The 17,068-nt window shown below is 41.6% G+C and overlaps 1 protein-coding gene across 19 annotated transcripts in view; it reads left to right on the plus strand.

Annotated features, from left to right (window-relative positions):
• Positions 1 to 17,068, plus strand: part of neo1a (neogenin 1a) — a 183,115-nt gene that overhangs the window by 101,744 nt on the left and 64,303 nt on the right. For 14 of the 19 annotated variants that reach the window (XM_022670020.2, XM_022670009.2, XM_022670023.2 and 11 more), the window contains exon 5: positions 14,328 to 14,467. In XM_022670020.2, coding sequence (XP_022525741.2) covers positions 14,328 to 14,467 — 140 coding nt within the window. The remainder of the gene's footprint in view (positions 1 to 14,327; positions 14,468 to 17,068) is intronic. The other 5 variants (XM_049465320.1, XM_049465321.1, XM_049465322.1 and 2 more) reach the window with 1 other exon arrangement.

The following is a 17,068-nucleotide window of genomic DNA, read 5'->3' on the forward strand; positions in this document are numbered from 1 at the left end:
GGCCCACTTCAGCCGTTTCTCCATTTGTTTCTTGTTCAGCATCGGTTTTACTGCTGGAACGAGAGATTTGAAGCAGAGTTCGCGCAGACGACGGTAAGTGGTTGATCTGGAGACGTCAGCGCCGGTCTGCTTGTTCCACAAGTCGGTGAGCTCGAAAGTGGACTTGAACCGGTTGCTGACTGCGATCTTTCTCAGCTGCTTGTTGTCGCGAGCAGAAGTTTTTCGGACGCCGGAACAGTTGGTGCGCTTGCTGCAGTTTTTCTTGAGAGCTTTGTAGACGGAAGACTGGCTGATGCCGAGCTGCTCAGCAATTTTAGTTTGGGTCAAGCCTTGTTGGCGAAGGGCTTGAATTTGAGCCACTATTCCGGTTGAGAGGTCGCGCTGCTTACCCATGATTGATTTTACAACTTAGAAATTCTACTCAACCCTGACTTTATACTGCACAGTGAACACTCTTCACAGAAAACAAAAATTTGAGAATTTATTCTAATTCAATGAAAGTTTCTCCATTATTCTAATTCAATAAAACAACAGTGTCACAGTTAAATGGCCTAAATGGGCCTTTTGGAAAGCTCAGCTGAGCAAATTTTTTTCCAGGTAACGAGTTCTGTGATTAGTCTAACGAGTAGGACAGGTTGCGGTGAACACCTGATTTGCTTTCTGCACAAAAAATGCATTCAAAGAATTTCATGATAGCACTATTTCAAATTATTCTAATTTGTTGACCAGCACCTGTATATGGTCTTTCATCCCTAATGATAAAGCAAATAAGCATAAAAGACTAGAGTCATTATTGTAGGTACCATGCAGTGAAAAATTACCGTTATCAACTCCCCATTTACCTTGTAAACACTTCTTCTAGGAGCCAAGATTTCTGAGAGTCCTGTTTGGGGGACATTTGCAGAAAGCTTTTAGTTTTCAGAGATGGCTGTTTTGCTTATTTGTATTTATTTGATTTTTTTTTTTTAATGATATTAAGGCTATAAAAAAATATTTTATGTTTTGAGGTGTTCGTTGTTGACTTTGAAGACATCCTCTTTTTATTTTACCATAATATAATTAAACTCTACTAGCTACACTACCGTTCAAAAGTTTGGGGTCACTCAAACAATTTTGTGTTTTCCATGAAAAGTCACACTTATTCACAACCATACGTTGTGAAATGAATAGAAAATAGAGTCAAGACATTGACAAGGTTAGAAATAATGATTTGTATTTGAAATAACATTGTTTTTACATCAAACTTTGCTTTCATCAAAGAATCCTCCATTTGCAGCAATTACAGCATTGCACACCTTTGGCATTCTAGCTGTTAATTTGTTGAGGTAAGCTGGAGAAATTGCACCCCACGCTTCTAGAAGCAGCTCCCACAAGTTGGATTGGTTGGATGGGCACTTCGGGCGTACCATACGGTCAAGCTGCTTCCACAACAGCTCAATGGGGTTCAGATCTGGTGACTGCGCTGGCCACTCCATTACCAATAGAATACCAGCTGCCTGCTTCTGCTGTAAATAGTTCTTGCAGAACTATTTCTGGACACACTTTGGAGGTGTGTTTAGGGTCACTGTCCTGTTGTAGGACGAAATTGGCTCCGATCAGGCGCTGTCCACTGGGTATGGCATGGCGTTGCAAAATGGAGTGATAGCCTTCCTTATTCAGAATCACTTTTACCCTGTACAAATCTCCCACCTTACCAGCACCAAAGCAACCCCAGACCATCACATTACCTCCACCATGCTTAACAGATGGCGTCAGGCATTCTTCCAGCATCTTTTCATTTGTTCTGCGTCTCCCAAACGTTCTTCTTTGTAATCCAAACACCTCAAACTTGGATTCATTCGTCCACAACACTTTTTTTCCAGTCTTCCTCTGTCCAATGTCTGTGTTCTTTTGCCCATCTTAATCTTTTTCTTTTATTAGCCAGTCTCAGATATGGCTTTTTCTTTGCCACTCTGCCCTGAAGCCCAAAATCCAGCAGCCGTCTCTTCACTGTAGATGTTGACACTGGTGTTTTGCGGGTACTATTTAATGAAGATGCCAGTTGGGGACCTGTGAGGCGTCTGTTTCTCAAACTAGAGACTCTAATGTACTTATCTTCTTGCTTAGTTGTGCAACACGGCCTCCCACTTCTTTTTCTACTCTGTTTAGAGCCTGTTTGTGCTGTCCTCTGAAGGGAGTAGTACACACCGTTGTAGGAAATCTTCAATTTCTTAGCAATTTCTCGCATGGAATAGCCTTCATTTCTAAGAACAAGAATAGACTGTCGAGTTTCAGATGAAAGTTCTCTTTTTCTGGCCATTTTGAGCGTTTAATTGACCCCACAAATGTGATGCTCCAGAAACTCAATCTGCTCAAAGGAAGGTCAGTTTTGTAGCTTCTGTAATGAGCTAGACTGTTTTCAGGTGTGTGAACATGATTGCACAAGGGTTTTCTAATCATCAATTAGCCTTCTGAGCCAATGAGCAAACACATTGTACCATTAGAACACTGGAGTGAAAGTTGCTGGAAATGGGCCTCTATACACCCATGTAGATATTGCACCAAAACCAGACATTTGCAGCTAGAATAGTCATTTACCACATTAGCAATGTACAGAGTGTATTTGTTTAAAGTTAGGACTAGTTTAAAGTTATCTTCTTTGAAAAGTACAGTGCTTTTCCTTCAAAAATAAGGACGTTTCAATGGGACCCCAAACTTTTGAACGGTAGTGTATATCACTAACAATATTGAAAACAATATAGGAAATAAATGGAAGAACTGATTCCAGGTGCTTTAGGTGTTTAGCAGTGTGAGATTGTGGTTCCAAAGCATATGTAGAGACATTTACAGAACATTGCAGAAGCCCCTGCACAAAGATGCCTTTTCAAATTTGGCTGGAATGGTTCACCCAGTCCACCAACGTATCGTTTTCAGTGTACCCCCAAAAACACTGATTGGTCCACCTGGAGTAATTGAGGGTGCCCAGGCTTTTACATGCCACTGTATATTCCCATGGTATTGTAGAGACATTTGAAGATACAGCATTTTAGTGTTTTTGAACCAGTACTGGACCCAGCTTTTAGATTGGTACTCATGACCACTTAGTATTAAAATAATCTTAACTGATACAGATAGTGGTCAGTCTGATACTCTCTTAACCACACAAGTCATCTTAGTGCTGGGTTGCTTTTTGGAAGCCACACCCCAAACTATTAAAGCGAACAAAACGAGGTCCAGGAAAAAGCTGGACTGGAGCAGGTCATAAAAATTCTTGTTGACAGAAAAAGGAGAACATTTTGATTTCTGCTGCCCACCAACACTGTCTTTCATCCCCTCACTCTCTCTTTGCCTCTCGCACTCTCCTGCGGTCACTCCCTGGAACCCCATTTAAAATCCAGGGGCCAAATGACTGCGCGAGCGGCGTTGGAAGAGCTGCTTATCAATGGTAATGGCCTATAATTTCCGCAGCTTTTTTGTTCAGTGTCGGCATTAACAAGATTAACAGCGAGCTCTAGCGCCGTCGCCGGCTCGCAGTTTCTGCATGTATAATTTATAGCTCCGATATTAGAGTTGTGCATGAAAGTGAAAGTGGAGCCTCAGACCCAGACGTCCTGCTGTAGAGGAGGGTGATGAACAAGGACAAATCCAGTTAGAGTTTGAGATGAGCTTCTGCTGACTGTTTGCGTAGAGCTTGGCCTGTGGGAGGCTCCCTGCCCTTGCCCACTTGCCAACCTTGCACTTATAGCTAGAGAGACTACAGATGCTTACTTACTGGCCTAAAGGAATTTCTGAGGTGGTAAAAACCTGTTGGCTTGTTTGGTCTTTCCTTCTGTAACTAGAAAGACCAGATACACCAGATATTACCTACCAATCTGGGTTTACTGGGCTTGCTCCTACACTGATATACCAGATGTCCTGGAACACTGGACTAGTATCATGTCCCTCTGCATTGAGTGTTAATGTGATTTGAGTTGCTTGCACAATTTTAACAACACACCTGCTATTGAATTCTGATGCTAGTGGTGCCATGACCCTAGACTTTCTCCAGTAACTCATGGTGGCATTTCAACCATTTCTCCCCCCAAGTTGTGGACATGTCCCTTTAAACGCTTTTTAAACAGTCCCTCAACATCTCTGGATGACCTGTATGACTGTATAGTACTTCTGAGCAGCTTAAATGGTTTGCCACTATATTTTTGATACACTGTGTAGAGGCACAGGCAGTTTCCTAACCCGAATTCTGCCTGAACCCTGTTTTCATATTGGGCACAGAACACACAGTTAATACAGGCTGCTTGTTCAAACAGATGGTGCCTTTTGACTCTTCTTATGAGTAGGGGACTTGGGAGGAGACCGTTTTTGGTTTTATTGACTCTGGAGTTGTACCAAATGTCCTGCACCCTGGCATTCCTTTTGCCCGTCATTTAAACTGGGATTTGCTCCACAAAACCCATGATGACTCACTGGCTGGCATACTGGGGACGATAATGGCAGGCTTGGAGCCTCTCAGGCTTTTTAGTGTGTAACTATAGGCTGGGTCCTCTGAGGGACAAATGGCTGGCATAACGGACTGGATGAGCGAGAGCCTGAGAGAAAAAGACGATGATTTGAGAGCATTGTGAAGCTTGATGGCCGTTATGTATACCTCTTCATTTCACCTGTCATCTGTCATCTTACCTGGGTTGCAGCGATTTCTGTAAAGCAGAGATGAGATCCTCTTAAAAAAGACATTTTCCCCTTGGAAAAAAATAACGATCTAAGATTATATTACCAATGCTGGCAGAATGAGGGGCTCTGATTTTGCTTACTTATATCTACATGAAGCCAGCCAAACACTTCTTTTTGAACTGCTGATTGTGCATCATCATTGGACAGCTTTACACGCTTGCAGGAGAATCTTAATACTAACCAGTTTTGTTAAATCAGCTAAATTTGAATTTTAACCTTCTGGTCAAAAGATGTTTGTCCCATAGTTTGTTTTTAGACTAGAGGAATGTAAGACATGCTGTTTGACCATGTTTCCATGTAAACAGAAGTGTAACTGTTTACATACTTGTCTGCTTACCTTCCTAGAGGCTTCCACTAGAAGACTGACCACAGGTTAGAACCTCCAACTTGATCACATAGCATTTATTCAGTGCTAATATTCTTTATTGCTGCTTTTGTATTTTTAAGAACATGCACAGCTATTGTAATTAGATTTTAGTCTGACTAACCAGAGACTCATTTGACTACCAAGTGTGAATGCACGGGGCTAAACCCTTATCAGGATACAGCCCAGATACTTGTCATCTGAAATGATCAGGTCCAAATGGGTTCTTACACTTGGTATTTAAGTGTGTCTCAAGGTAATCAAACTGAAATCTGATTGTTGGTGATCATTGATGTTTTGGTTGTTCTGGGAGACGTTTTAGTTTAAGTGGTCAGATTTGGATCTGTTTTTATCAGAATTTGAGCTGTCTGCCTAGCTGAAGCCCATAACCCACCTAAAAGACAGTGCCAGAAACTGTCTAATAAGTGATTCTATTTGGGTTTACTTACCTTGGCGAAAAAAATTTGGGCCCTACATTTTCTCTACAGGCAGGTGGACTATTGCTGGGTTATTACAGCAGTTTCGTTCAATGCTTTAACAATGGGATGGCCACTGCATGCAGAGTCTGGATGCTGAATAAACAGTTTGCCAGCTGTTCTTTGTCACTGGAGCATGTGGACCCTGCCAAGAGCTCTCTCTGTATCTATCTGCCTCACTATCCTTCTCTCTTCACTATGCCTCCTGTTTCCCTCCTGCCTGTGGGAGCTCCCATTTTTCTCTCTCTTTCTCTCTCTCTCTCTCTCTCTCTCTCTCTCTCTCTCTCTCTCTCTCTCTCTCTCTCTCTCTCTCTCTCTCTCTCTCTCTCTCTCTCTCTCTCTCTCCCCCTCTCTCTCTCCCCCTCTCCCCGACGTTTCCTGACCTCTCCCTGCACTCGGCAACTAATGACAGATCCAGGGCCGACCTCCAGCCGCGGCTGCCTCTGCACTCAGACCTCTAACGTCTGCATATTACGCAGGTTGTGGCTTCGGGCCTATATTGTAATGCTCTAATCAAAATCTTGGTTTACCAGCGATCGCTCTGACATTACAAATAAAGCACACAGCGCTGCAGCATGCCTCAGCTTCTGTGTGCCTTCACGGCAATGAGACCAAGCAAAAACAAACATTCTTAAGACAGGACTTCTCTCCATATTGATTTTCTTCTGCTCTCCAATTTCTTCCCAAGGTGAAATATCATTCCAAGCACATTTCCTCATGTTGTACAGGATAGAACATCAAACAGGACACCCAGAGATGAGAGTTTATGACCTTCCAGCAAATAATAACTCACTACTACCTAGTCAGGCTTTTGATAATGTTTGGTTGCAGGTCTTCCAGTTTGCTGCTCAGTCGGATGGAATTGTTTTCCTGACAGTTGAGCCAAAAAGTGTCAAAAATACATTTGTTACTGACAAATTACTTCAGAACCCCCTCTGAATGTTCAAAAGTGGTTATTAAACATGCTGATTCTGGAGTGATTTTTTTAAAGGCACTTGGCTGGCCAGGCAGCTACTGAATCCACACAGGGTCCAGGTCCAATGCCTGACTTAGAATTCCACAATAAATGTGGAAATTACTGTCTAAGTTCTGTAAACTAACTGTACAATCCACATTTCTGGTCAGTCAGTATCATATACCAAAGGAGCATTTTGTATTAAAAGACTATCAACAAACGTCTATTTCCTGGTCTGTTTTCATACATAAGATGTGGTAAAAAAGATGTGGTTATTTGGGTAATATTTTCAACAGCATGGTTAGGAGCAGCACTAGCCATGGTTAGCAGCAGCGCTAGCTGTGGTTAGCAGTGCTTTGCGCTAGTAAATGCTGCCTAACAGTGGTACACTGCGGAACCCTGAGTGTTCCAGTAAGCCAGGGCACTATCAGCTACCGGTTCATCCCACATAGCGTGTTTTAACACAGTAAACACGCAGGCTACCGTCAAATATACTCACCTCTGAACGGCAAACTTTGCTACACATCTCACCTTTTTTTAAAGTAGAATCAGGTGCACTGTACATTTAAAACGTATAAAATTAAAACTTTACTGACCAGCATGATTTATCATTGTCAGCATTTTTATTTTTCTATTAATTCCATCAGCAAGTCACTTTCTCTCTATTTAGGGCAGAGAAAAAATGTTCTTGCCGTTCTTCAGTGTTTTGCATACAACCTGGACATGAACAGAGCCAAAAACACAAGCATGCCCTGGTGTCCCAGTGCCCTCAATATTGTCCTGTTCTAGCACTGAATGACCCAATCAGCCACTGAACAAGCTCTTCTCCTTGAGCTGAAAAAAGGGGTGTGTTAGAGTAGTGATTCCAGACTGTTGTCCTGCCTTAGGGCTGAGTCTTGTTGGTTGCTGAGTATAGAGGAGTGCTCTGCAGCCAGTTGAGCACTTAATAGACAAGATTATGTCAAATCCATTTGGGCTGATGACAGCCTTTCATCTTGGAAGGCCTGCCTTCTACGGGTGCATCCATCACCTGTGCCCGTGCCACTGGTAGTTCAGTGTTGGATTACTATCTGCGGATGTGAAGGGGGTGGTTCACCTCTCAGGCGATGCGGTGGGAGCTGGTAGCCACCCAGCCTGCAGTCAAGGCCTGGCCCACATTAGTTCAGGGTTATTTGAAGCTACTCCACATAGGTCAAGTGGATGACAGCTGCTGATACTGAAGCAGCCGTTATTCCGGGCTCTGACTGGCCCTGAAGTATGGCTTTGCTAATATATAAAATAATCAAATATTAACAATAAATAGTGTTTTGGCTGAAATGTGGTGTTATCAGTGGTTCTGTATATAATCGACAGCAACACTGAGGGCATGACACCCACATACCATACCATAGCACCTATCTAAAAACCTCTTTTATAGCATCACCTCACCCACTTAGCAACACCTTAGCCACCAGCTGGAACACCCCAGCAACCACTAAAAAAAAATTGAGAAAAAACAACATAAACTGCATAGCAACAGCCTGTCAATTGCATTAGGGAACTGCTTATGATGCACAACCATTCTGCATTTTTGTAGGATTTGCTTCTGTATCTATATTAGTGACAGTTTTTTCACAGTTTGGAACCTAATTTTTAAGAAAGTATGCAGTAAATGTGCTCCTTATCCAGTAGCAGGTTTTTACTCGTTGTCAGCAGTGCCTTATCTCCCAGCCCTCCTGGTTTCCTGACAGTTGTGGAGCTTGCACCGGGCCTGCTAATGTGGCTGAGTGGGAGATAAGTGACAGTGTAAATTTGCAACTAATTAAAAGGTCTTTGTTGGGGGACAAGCTTTGTATAATGCATTTTTAATTGATTCAAGCTCACCTGCCTCCAACACTAAGGCTGCCTGTGGTAAGTGCAGCAGCGTAGCAGACGCAGAGGTCCTGCCCGCCGCTTGAGACCTCAGTGATCTATTGTATTAGCCTGAAAGAATCTAGTGTGAATTTATAAACTGATAATTCCTAATTAGTGCAGAGCATGTTTGTCACTCTTACTGTGCAGTAGATTTTACTCCTCATTAGCTCTGGGTTATGCTCTGCGTCTGGAGACACACAGGAGACCTCAGGAAGTTTAGAGTTGGATGTGTCAAGTTGATTCTTTCTAGAAGTGATTGTCATGGCTGCCGGTGTAGATTAGTAGATTGGCAGTATGGCTTACACGTTTGGCTTTGCCAAAGAAAGGAGCACCAAGGACTTCTCTCATGAGGCTCCTGGTGTGTGTGTGTGTATGTGTATGTTGCTGTGGTCAGACGTTCACATTAACTTAGAATGTCCATGAATGATATGGCATTAATGGACTTTCCCAGGCCAGAATATATATTTATTATTATTATTTTTTTTTTTGTAAGAACAAGAGCAAAAGCAAACATGTCACAGCATTAATTACGAAACATTTTTCCCATGTCTCCCTCATACATTTTTGTCCACCCCAGTCATATAAACCCTCAATAGAACAAAATTGAATGACATAATGTAATGTAAGTAATAAAAAAACAAAAAAAAACAAAATGAAAACACACACACACACGGCAGTGTTAAAAAGCGAATCGACATAGAAAAGAAAATATTTCCATTTGATGTAAAATGAGGCAGAGTTGGGCCAGAATAATTGTTAACAAAAATTAGCAATAATTTGGTGCACACATTTTCATCTTTTTTTTTTTTTTTTTTAAATCAACACTGCCTCTAAATGAAGCATACATGATCAGAAATAGATTCACTCCCTCTTAGATTATTAATTTAATGGTGCTGAAAGTTCCAGAATGTCTAACTTGATTATTGATTATAATGGACTATAGCTTGTAGGGGCTTTTAGGTTTTTTTCCTGTGCTACAGTTTCCTGAAGGGTGCCATTTCCAGTAGGGAAAATGGGATACTGTGTCCTACAGGTGAAAAAAAAATACAAAAATGGCCAATTATGTGTTCCTCTAATGGATAAGGGACCCTCCATTGAATAAAATTTTATGCAGCTCTATAAAGGATGTCCTTACATGTGTGAGAATGGGGGGAAGTTTCCTAATAGAAGCCCATCCATTAGAGTTGATGTGATCTGATGCCTTATAGGAAAAATATGAGGTCTTCTCCAAGAGCATTTTCTGTACCATACCCAAAAAACCTGCTCTGTGAGTTTAGTATGTTTGGTCAAGTGTAAAAGCTGTTTTACCCTGTTACCTGGGAGCGACCAGAGGACCAATCTCTCCTTTTCCTGAAATCTGTGGTCTGGGGGTTGTTTCTGATGAACTCTGGGGCATGCAGACTGCTGCAGGTGTGAAAGCCTCTTTTTGGTAGGATAATTAAATCACTTTTTGATAGAAAGTAAGCGAAGGTACTGTAGTAAGCTTAGCTTTGTGGATTGAGTGGGGCTGCTGACAGCATGTTGAAAAACATGCATCTCATGCTGGCCAGCATGGATAAAGATTTTCTCATAGAGAACGGCTCCTTGTTTGAAGGTGTCCCTTTGTGTTGAGGTGGCTTGCATCTTAAAAGCACTATTCATCACTTCTGCAGTGTTTGTGTTCCAGCAAAATATTAAAAAGCATCAAATGACCAGAGCTCATTCCCTCTAGGGTTGTAAAAAAAATTATCTCATTGTATCATACTTTATTAAATAATTTGTTTTCAAATGAAGAATTGTGGAAGACAGTGGTTCAGCACTGATATTTAAATAGCAGTATTGTATTCAGTCATTAGATCTCACTGTTATAAATGGATAAAATGGAACTTTATTTATTTATTTATTTTTTAATAATTGAAATTTGACTACAGTATCACAATATATTGTAGTGCGATAAATCGTAACCCTTGTATCATGATTCATTTTGTACCGCCAAGTTCTTGCTAAATCCCAACATTTTGCAAACCAACATAAAGAAAAGTGACTAATCCAATTGTGCAAATTGATCCACAGTTAAGATGAAGTTCTTCCCTCAAACAAGCCCAGAATCGGTCTTGGATTTTAACCCCTATTTGATGTTTATATTGTGAATAAACAGGATAAAGTTGCCTTCCAGTGGAGATAGTAATTAAGTAAACCAGTGTATTTGAATAACGCCACTTACCTCCTGGTGTGTATCTGTCCTCTCCGAATATAAACCTCCACTAGCCTTCAGGGCAGACTCTCACCCACTGCTTCGGAGTCTGTTCTCCAGGTTCATTATCGTGGTCGCCTTCAGCCAGCAGCCTCATCCAGCCTGGAGGAGCTGTGAGGCGATATCTCTGCTGCAGGTGACAGCGAGTAACATGGTGATAATTTTTAGTGACAGGCGGCTGATGGTTGAGGTGCTGCATTGTGTCTGACACAGCAGAGTGTGTTTCTTTCTGTGTAATCAGAACCCCATGACTGTGTAAATTCAGGCGTACGCTGCCTACACTGAGCAGATGGCCCAAGTTAGCTGTGGAGAGAAGACAACGAGGGGAGCTGAGAGGGGTCGGAGACCCAGTTTAAACAAGAAAAATCTGCTGTGTGTGTGAAGACATTTGCATGCAGACCACAGAAATGAACAGTCTACCAACTGCTGTTTAAAATTCAGATACTGTGACCATTTTAAAATCTAGTCCAGCAACATAAAATGATAGGGGGCCCTTTTAAGACTCATTAATTTCATTCTGAAGGCTTTTCAAACGGTCAGCTAAAATGTTGAAACTTGGTCACAACTGGGCCTTCTAGTGGTGGTGTAATCCTGAACACAAATCAAAGATTGTTGCGGAATAAAAAGCAGGATAACATTTTGCTTTTGAAATGGCTGTTCCCAAATCTAGACCTTATTCTTATTGACACAATATGTAGACTGTGCTTATAGACAGGGTATTAGCCATACATGAAGGAAACCAGTTAACAAAACAATTCTGCCAAATAGAGGGTCAAATATCCAACCATCCAAATATCTGCTAGAAGCTTGTTGTTTGCTACCAAAAGTGTCAAGTGTCTAGGTGGAACTTGCTAAGGGACATTTAACCAAATATTTGTATATTTGTGGCCCTTTTGCTTTCAATTTGAGGATGCGTTGAGTGAAATGAATTAATAGGATAGAATGGGTTAATTGGATTAAATTAATTGAACAGATCAGATGGAATGGGATTAATATGTTTGGCTGGATGGAATACTGGCAAGGATTGGTGAAATAGGCTGGTTGGAAATAATGGTTGGATAGATTAGCTGTATTGTATGGGATGGATTTGAATTAGTGGAATTGAATAGAAATGACACATTGATTGGATGAATTGGATTGACAGGATAGAATAGGTTGATTGGATTAGATGAATAAAACAGATCGGACAGGATGGGTTTCCTGGTTTGGACTGGGTAAACAGAATGGGTGAATAGGATGGATTTGCTGGATTGAAATGGATAGAATGGGTTGAGTGGATGGATAAATACTATGCAGAACCTTCTGTAATTAACTTGCAGTATTGTGACCAAAACCATGTAGAGTTCTTAGAGCTTAAAATGCTCCGATTCATCTAAAAGTATCTGTGATTGTTCAGAAAGCTCACAGCACACAACAGTAACATCCTGTGATTGATTTAGTTGAATTCTTTGCCGATTGCATCCTCCTAAGATATCAGTATTGTGAAGACCAGTGTCCTGCTAACTGTTAACAGCGGATATATTGAGGAGCTACTGCCTTGTGATACTACTGAAGTATGAAAGGTTATAAATAAAGCGGAGTTGAAGTAAAGCATGGTGTGTGCGTGCGCATGTGCTGTGAGAATGCTGGTATTAATGGCCTTGTGTTTAGAGGCGATCGATAGCTGGTGGATCAGGTTGAGCAGCAGCTCTGCTATCTCTACATCCCCCTGTTCTCACAGCCCTCTCTTTCTCTTGTTCTCTCTCTTTTCCTCTGTCTCTATCTCTCTCTTGCTCTCTCTCACTCTCTTTATCATTTTATCCTCCGTATCTCTCTCACCCTTAGAGGTGATGGGAGGCTATGGATGGAGACAAACTCTCTCCCTCTCTTACTCCCTCCCTCTCTCTCTCTCTCTCTCTCTCTCTCTCAATCTCTCTCTCCCCTCTTCATCTGTCCTCCCTCAACCTATCGATTTCTGCCCCTCGTCCCAGTGCGCACTGCACTCGATGCGGTTGGAAACCCACCCCCACCCTTGTATGCAGAGGAGTTCAAAGGACAGAGCTAGAAATGAAGAGGTTGTTGGTGCTCTGTTATTCTGAGCATCAGTGTTATCACAGCACATCCAGCGCTTTGAGGGAAAATAGCTCATCCGTCTTGCCGTCACATTCCTACACCACATTCCGGTAATCACATACACGTTCGAGGCATTTCAACCATGTGTGCTGTCTAGATTTCCACCTTTTGCATGCATGAGGAGAGATCCTGTGTTACCAGCGTTCCACACACACTAAAGCATGTTGAATTGTAAATAATTAATGTATAATATTTACAATTCAGGATTGGTGTGGTCTTGACTGGACTGTGGGCAGAGCTGAGTATAACGATTGGTTTGGATTGTTATGCACACCCCATACCACAAGATAATTGGGAAAATAATTGATTAAGATTTGCCTGATTTCTGGACCCCTTCCTCGATTGTCAAAAAGGCTGAATTGGCCTCAGAATGGGACTCATAATTGGCTTTTTAAAATGGGCCCAGTAGTCTAGTAGTGTGGTCCAGGCATTGGATATGCTGGGGCATTTTCACATCTGCACTTTTTATTCCAGTTAAAACAGACTCTGGTTTGTGTTCCCTCTGGATGCGATCCATTTGAGCAGGTGTGTACACAGTAATTGTGGTCTGGATCAGGCCAAAACAATAGCTTCAAGACCCTTGATAGGAGGTGGTTACAATCTGGTCCCAAACCGTCTCTGAATCAGTTAGGTCCATTGGGGTATTACCTGTGTGACAACAAAACAAACCAAGGGAAAGCTCTCCATATTGAACTTCATATCTGATTAAGACCAGATTAAGTTAACTATAGGTGTGAAAACACTGAAATCTGGACACTTTCCTTGGTTTTTGGCCCAGTTGAGTTGCAATGTGGTCCAGGCACTGGATGTGATGGGTCATTTTCACACCTACACTTTAAAGTCCAGTTAAATTGGACTTAATTGGTTTCACCCTTAAAGTGATTTATCTGGGCGGGTGTAAAAACAGTGATCAAACACTCATGTAAACCAAAAACCTGGTTCCAATCTAAGTATCAATTGTACTCAAAGTTGGAGCTAAACTGTATTCTGCATGTGCAGTTAAATCTGATATGTTGGTTTGTTGTGAAGCATTTTGGAACACTTTCAGTTTTTCTCAGTGTGGAACCAAACCAGACCATGGGGAAAACTTTACAAGTTTGTTTCAGACCAGCGCAAACAGACTATATGTTCCAAAAACTGTCTAAAACTTATTTTCTCAAACTGAATTACCTGCTTGTTTGACTTTCAGAATACCCATACCCAATATCTGAATAAATAAATGGATATTGCGATTTGTTTGAATATATATCCATATATTCGAAAAGCCACCATCCCAAAAAATCTCTCTGTCCTGTATCTGTTCCATTTTATGCATTCCGTTACTTTTACATTAGGCTTAAGTGTAGCCATGGAGAATTAGATAAAGTTGGTGTTGCAGTGCAGCTCACTGTGTGCATTATTCACAGGCAGGCTGGGTATGAGTGCTGGGAAGACATGCTGTGTGTAATGGCATTAGGAAAATGGAAGGATGCTTCAGTTATTGAATCCACAAAGTGCCCTCTGCTGACGTTTGTTGTGGGTAAGAGCCTGTTTGACCCTGTGCAGTGGGAATATTGACCCGCCTCTCTATCTCCTCTATCCTCTCAGCAGTGACGGCCGCGTCCAGGTGCTTGGTGGGGGGAGCCTCCAGATATTTAACCTTACCGAAGAGGATGCTGGGATGTATCGCTGTCTGGCAGAGAACATGAACGACTCTATCGAAGCCCAGGCTGAACTCACAGTGCAAGGTACAGTGTTTAAATTTACGTTTATGTACACTTTCTGTAGTATTCTGTAATGGTAATAAAAAGAAAGGTTATTTGACTTGTAATTATGGATAATTTTTTGATAATGTGTATAGAACCAGTTATGAAAAGCTTATATGTAGACCTGTTCTGCCAATTTTTAAGACAATTTGATGGATACATGTATCATTGATGATCTGATGTTCAAGTTATTAGAGTTAGTTCTAAACTGATCTGCTATAACATTTAAACCACCTGCTAAATACAGTGGGGGGCCTCCTCATCCTGCTAATGTAGCTCTAAATCATTAAGTCACAGACACAACAAGACCTCTAAAGGTGTCCTCCTTTGGATATTAAATGTAAAGCAGCAGATCCTCAACTAAGTCCAGTTAGTTGTGGGACATCACATGGATCACGCCATGACCCTGTCACTGCTTCACTGGTTGTCCTTCATCTGGCGAGTACCTTTGGTACTTACTGACTGCTGCATACTGGGAAAAAATCAAGAGACCTGCTTGATGTTTTGGAGATGTTATCATAGAACCGTGATTTTTGCCATGTCTGGTGAAAGCTTATGAACGCTACACTGACCTACGATACATGTGGATCCTCCTGCTTTGAATGTAGGTGTTATTTTAGCCAAAGTCTCTTGTCTGTTGGCATGGACAATTCTGGCCAGATGCTTCCAGTCGCGATTCACACAATCATCATGTGCTGAAACAGAATGTCCCATCCACCTAACCTTCACCATCAGGCCATGTTTGAACTCACAAGATATCACTTCACAACTTCTCAACCTCATCACCCTCCCACAGCTCCTTATAGCTCCACCCTATATAACTCTATTCTCTCTCTATTTCGGTCCATGTTACCAGTCGTTCATTAGGCTTTTCCAATAGTTCAGATCAGTTCATTGCTCTTTAACAATCCACGCCATGTTAAGTTCCTGCTCCTTTCCTGCAGCATGCTAAACCCCAGTTCTTTAAGCTTCAGTGCTCCTGTTACAGGACATTGTTGAGTAATGGGATCGGGCTGCTTGTAGTGTGCACTGAGCGTGTTTACATAAACACGTATAGAATTTAGTGCAATAGCTGGAATTGGCGTGACATTGGAGCGAGGAGGACACAAAGGAAGCTGTCCTGAAAGCCCATGAGGTTATTATGTGGGGATGAAGGGTGTTCGACGGAGCACAGGGAAGGTGTGAAATTGGGGAAAATGGGATAGATCTCGTTCCCTCACTCTGCATTTCATGCAGATGCGCCGCTTTGGCCGTCTATCTGTCTGTCGGGAATCGATCCCGAGGTGTGACTGGAGCAGGATAAAAGACAGCGAGCGTTTAGAGCAGTGCGATGCTGTGGGTGGGACAGGCATTGTGCAGGAGCACTGGAGCGGGACCCTGTTCACAAATCCCAACACAACAGGCGTGAAAATCCTTGACCTCACAACTATTATGTTCTGTTTTTTTTTTTTTTTCCCCGGGAAACTATTCCCTTCCTCATGGAATCTCATTTTTAGGCAGTTATTGTTCACATTTTTAGTTGTTTTTAAGAATTATTTTTAAACTGACATGAATGAAAGTCATGGAATAGCAGTATGTTGATTATTCAAGAAGTTTAAATTCTGGGAATGGCTTTAGAATAGCCGCACCTGTATAAGTCGTAGCACTATATTTATACCATATTTCTATCGTTATCTCTATATTAGTTTCCACAATAAACACGTCAAAAGGTGGCAGCCATGCAAAGTGCCAACAAACCTTCAAGGAGCAAATTTAGGATATTAATTAATCATATTACATATCAGTATTGGGTTATCCAACAGTGTTATTGCTAATCACATTTTTTTTTTGGTATCATATTAAACACATAATATGTTGTCAGTAATATGTTTTCTTATGAATGATGTTAAACACTGGTACTCTTGGAAAGAGGATGGCATTTATGGGAGTTGAAGTAATGCCTGATCATGACAGGTGGATGGGACATGTGCCAGCATTTAACATTTCTCAATCCACTTTTTTTTTTTTTTTTTTTTTTTTTTTTTTTGCAAAACCCTGGGACTAGTTTACAAAAGTGGATTTGAGTAGGAAACAATACATGGTTATTTGTACTTTGTACTAAGCAGTAAAAAAGTTTTGTTTTTGATATCTACAGCAAAACACATTTTCATGCTCTGTAGCGCCCCTTTAGGTCGACTGCACTGATTTTCTGTCGCTGAGTGTATAATTAATTTTAGGGCAGAGAAAGAAAGATAATAAAAATCATAATAAATAGAATATGGTTCCAAACAGTGCATGCTCAAACCCCTAATTATCTGACAGCTTTTCTCAGCAGCTCTCTTAGCCTGGAGATGAACTGCTATCACTGGGCTCTAGCCTTGCCTCTCTCTTCCCTCTAATAGACTTCTCTCTGCCAAGAATGGAGCAATGTTGGAATGAATGCACAGGCCTGCCACTTTTCTGAATGAGCTGGACGATGCCTTTTGTGGAGATGAAGTTGTCCCGCTAGCTGCATTCAGCTACAGACAGTTCTTTCTGTTCCTCCACAAGAGGAGAATGCGGCTTTCAGAACAGCTCTAGCTCAGGGCATTATCTTTCGCTTTT

Source organism: Astyanax mexicanus, chromosome 16 (genome assembly GCF_023375975.1).
Source record: "Astyanax mexicanus isolate ESR-SI-001 chromosome 16, AstMex3_surface, whole genome shotgun sequence".
Lineage (NCBI taxonomy): Eukaryota > Metazoa > Chordata > Actinopteri > Characiformes > Acestrorhamphidae > Astyanax > Astyanax mexicanus.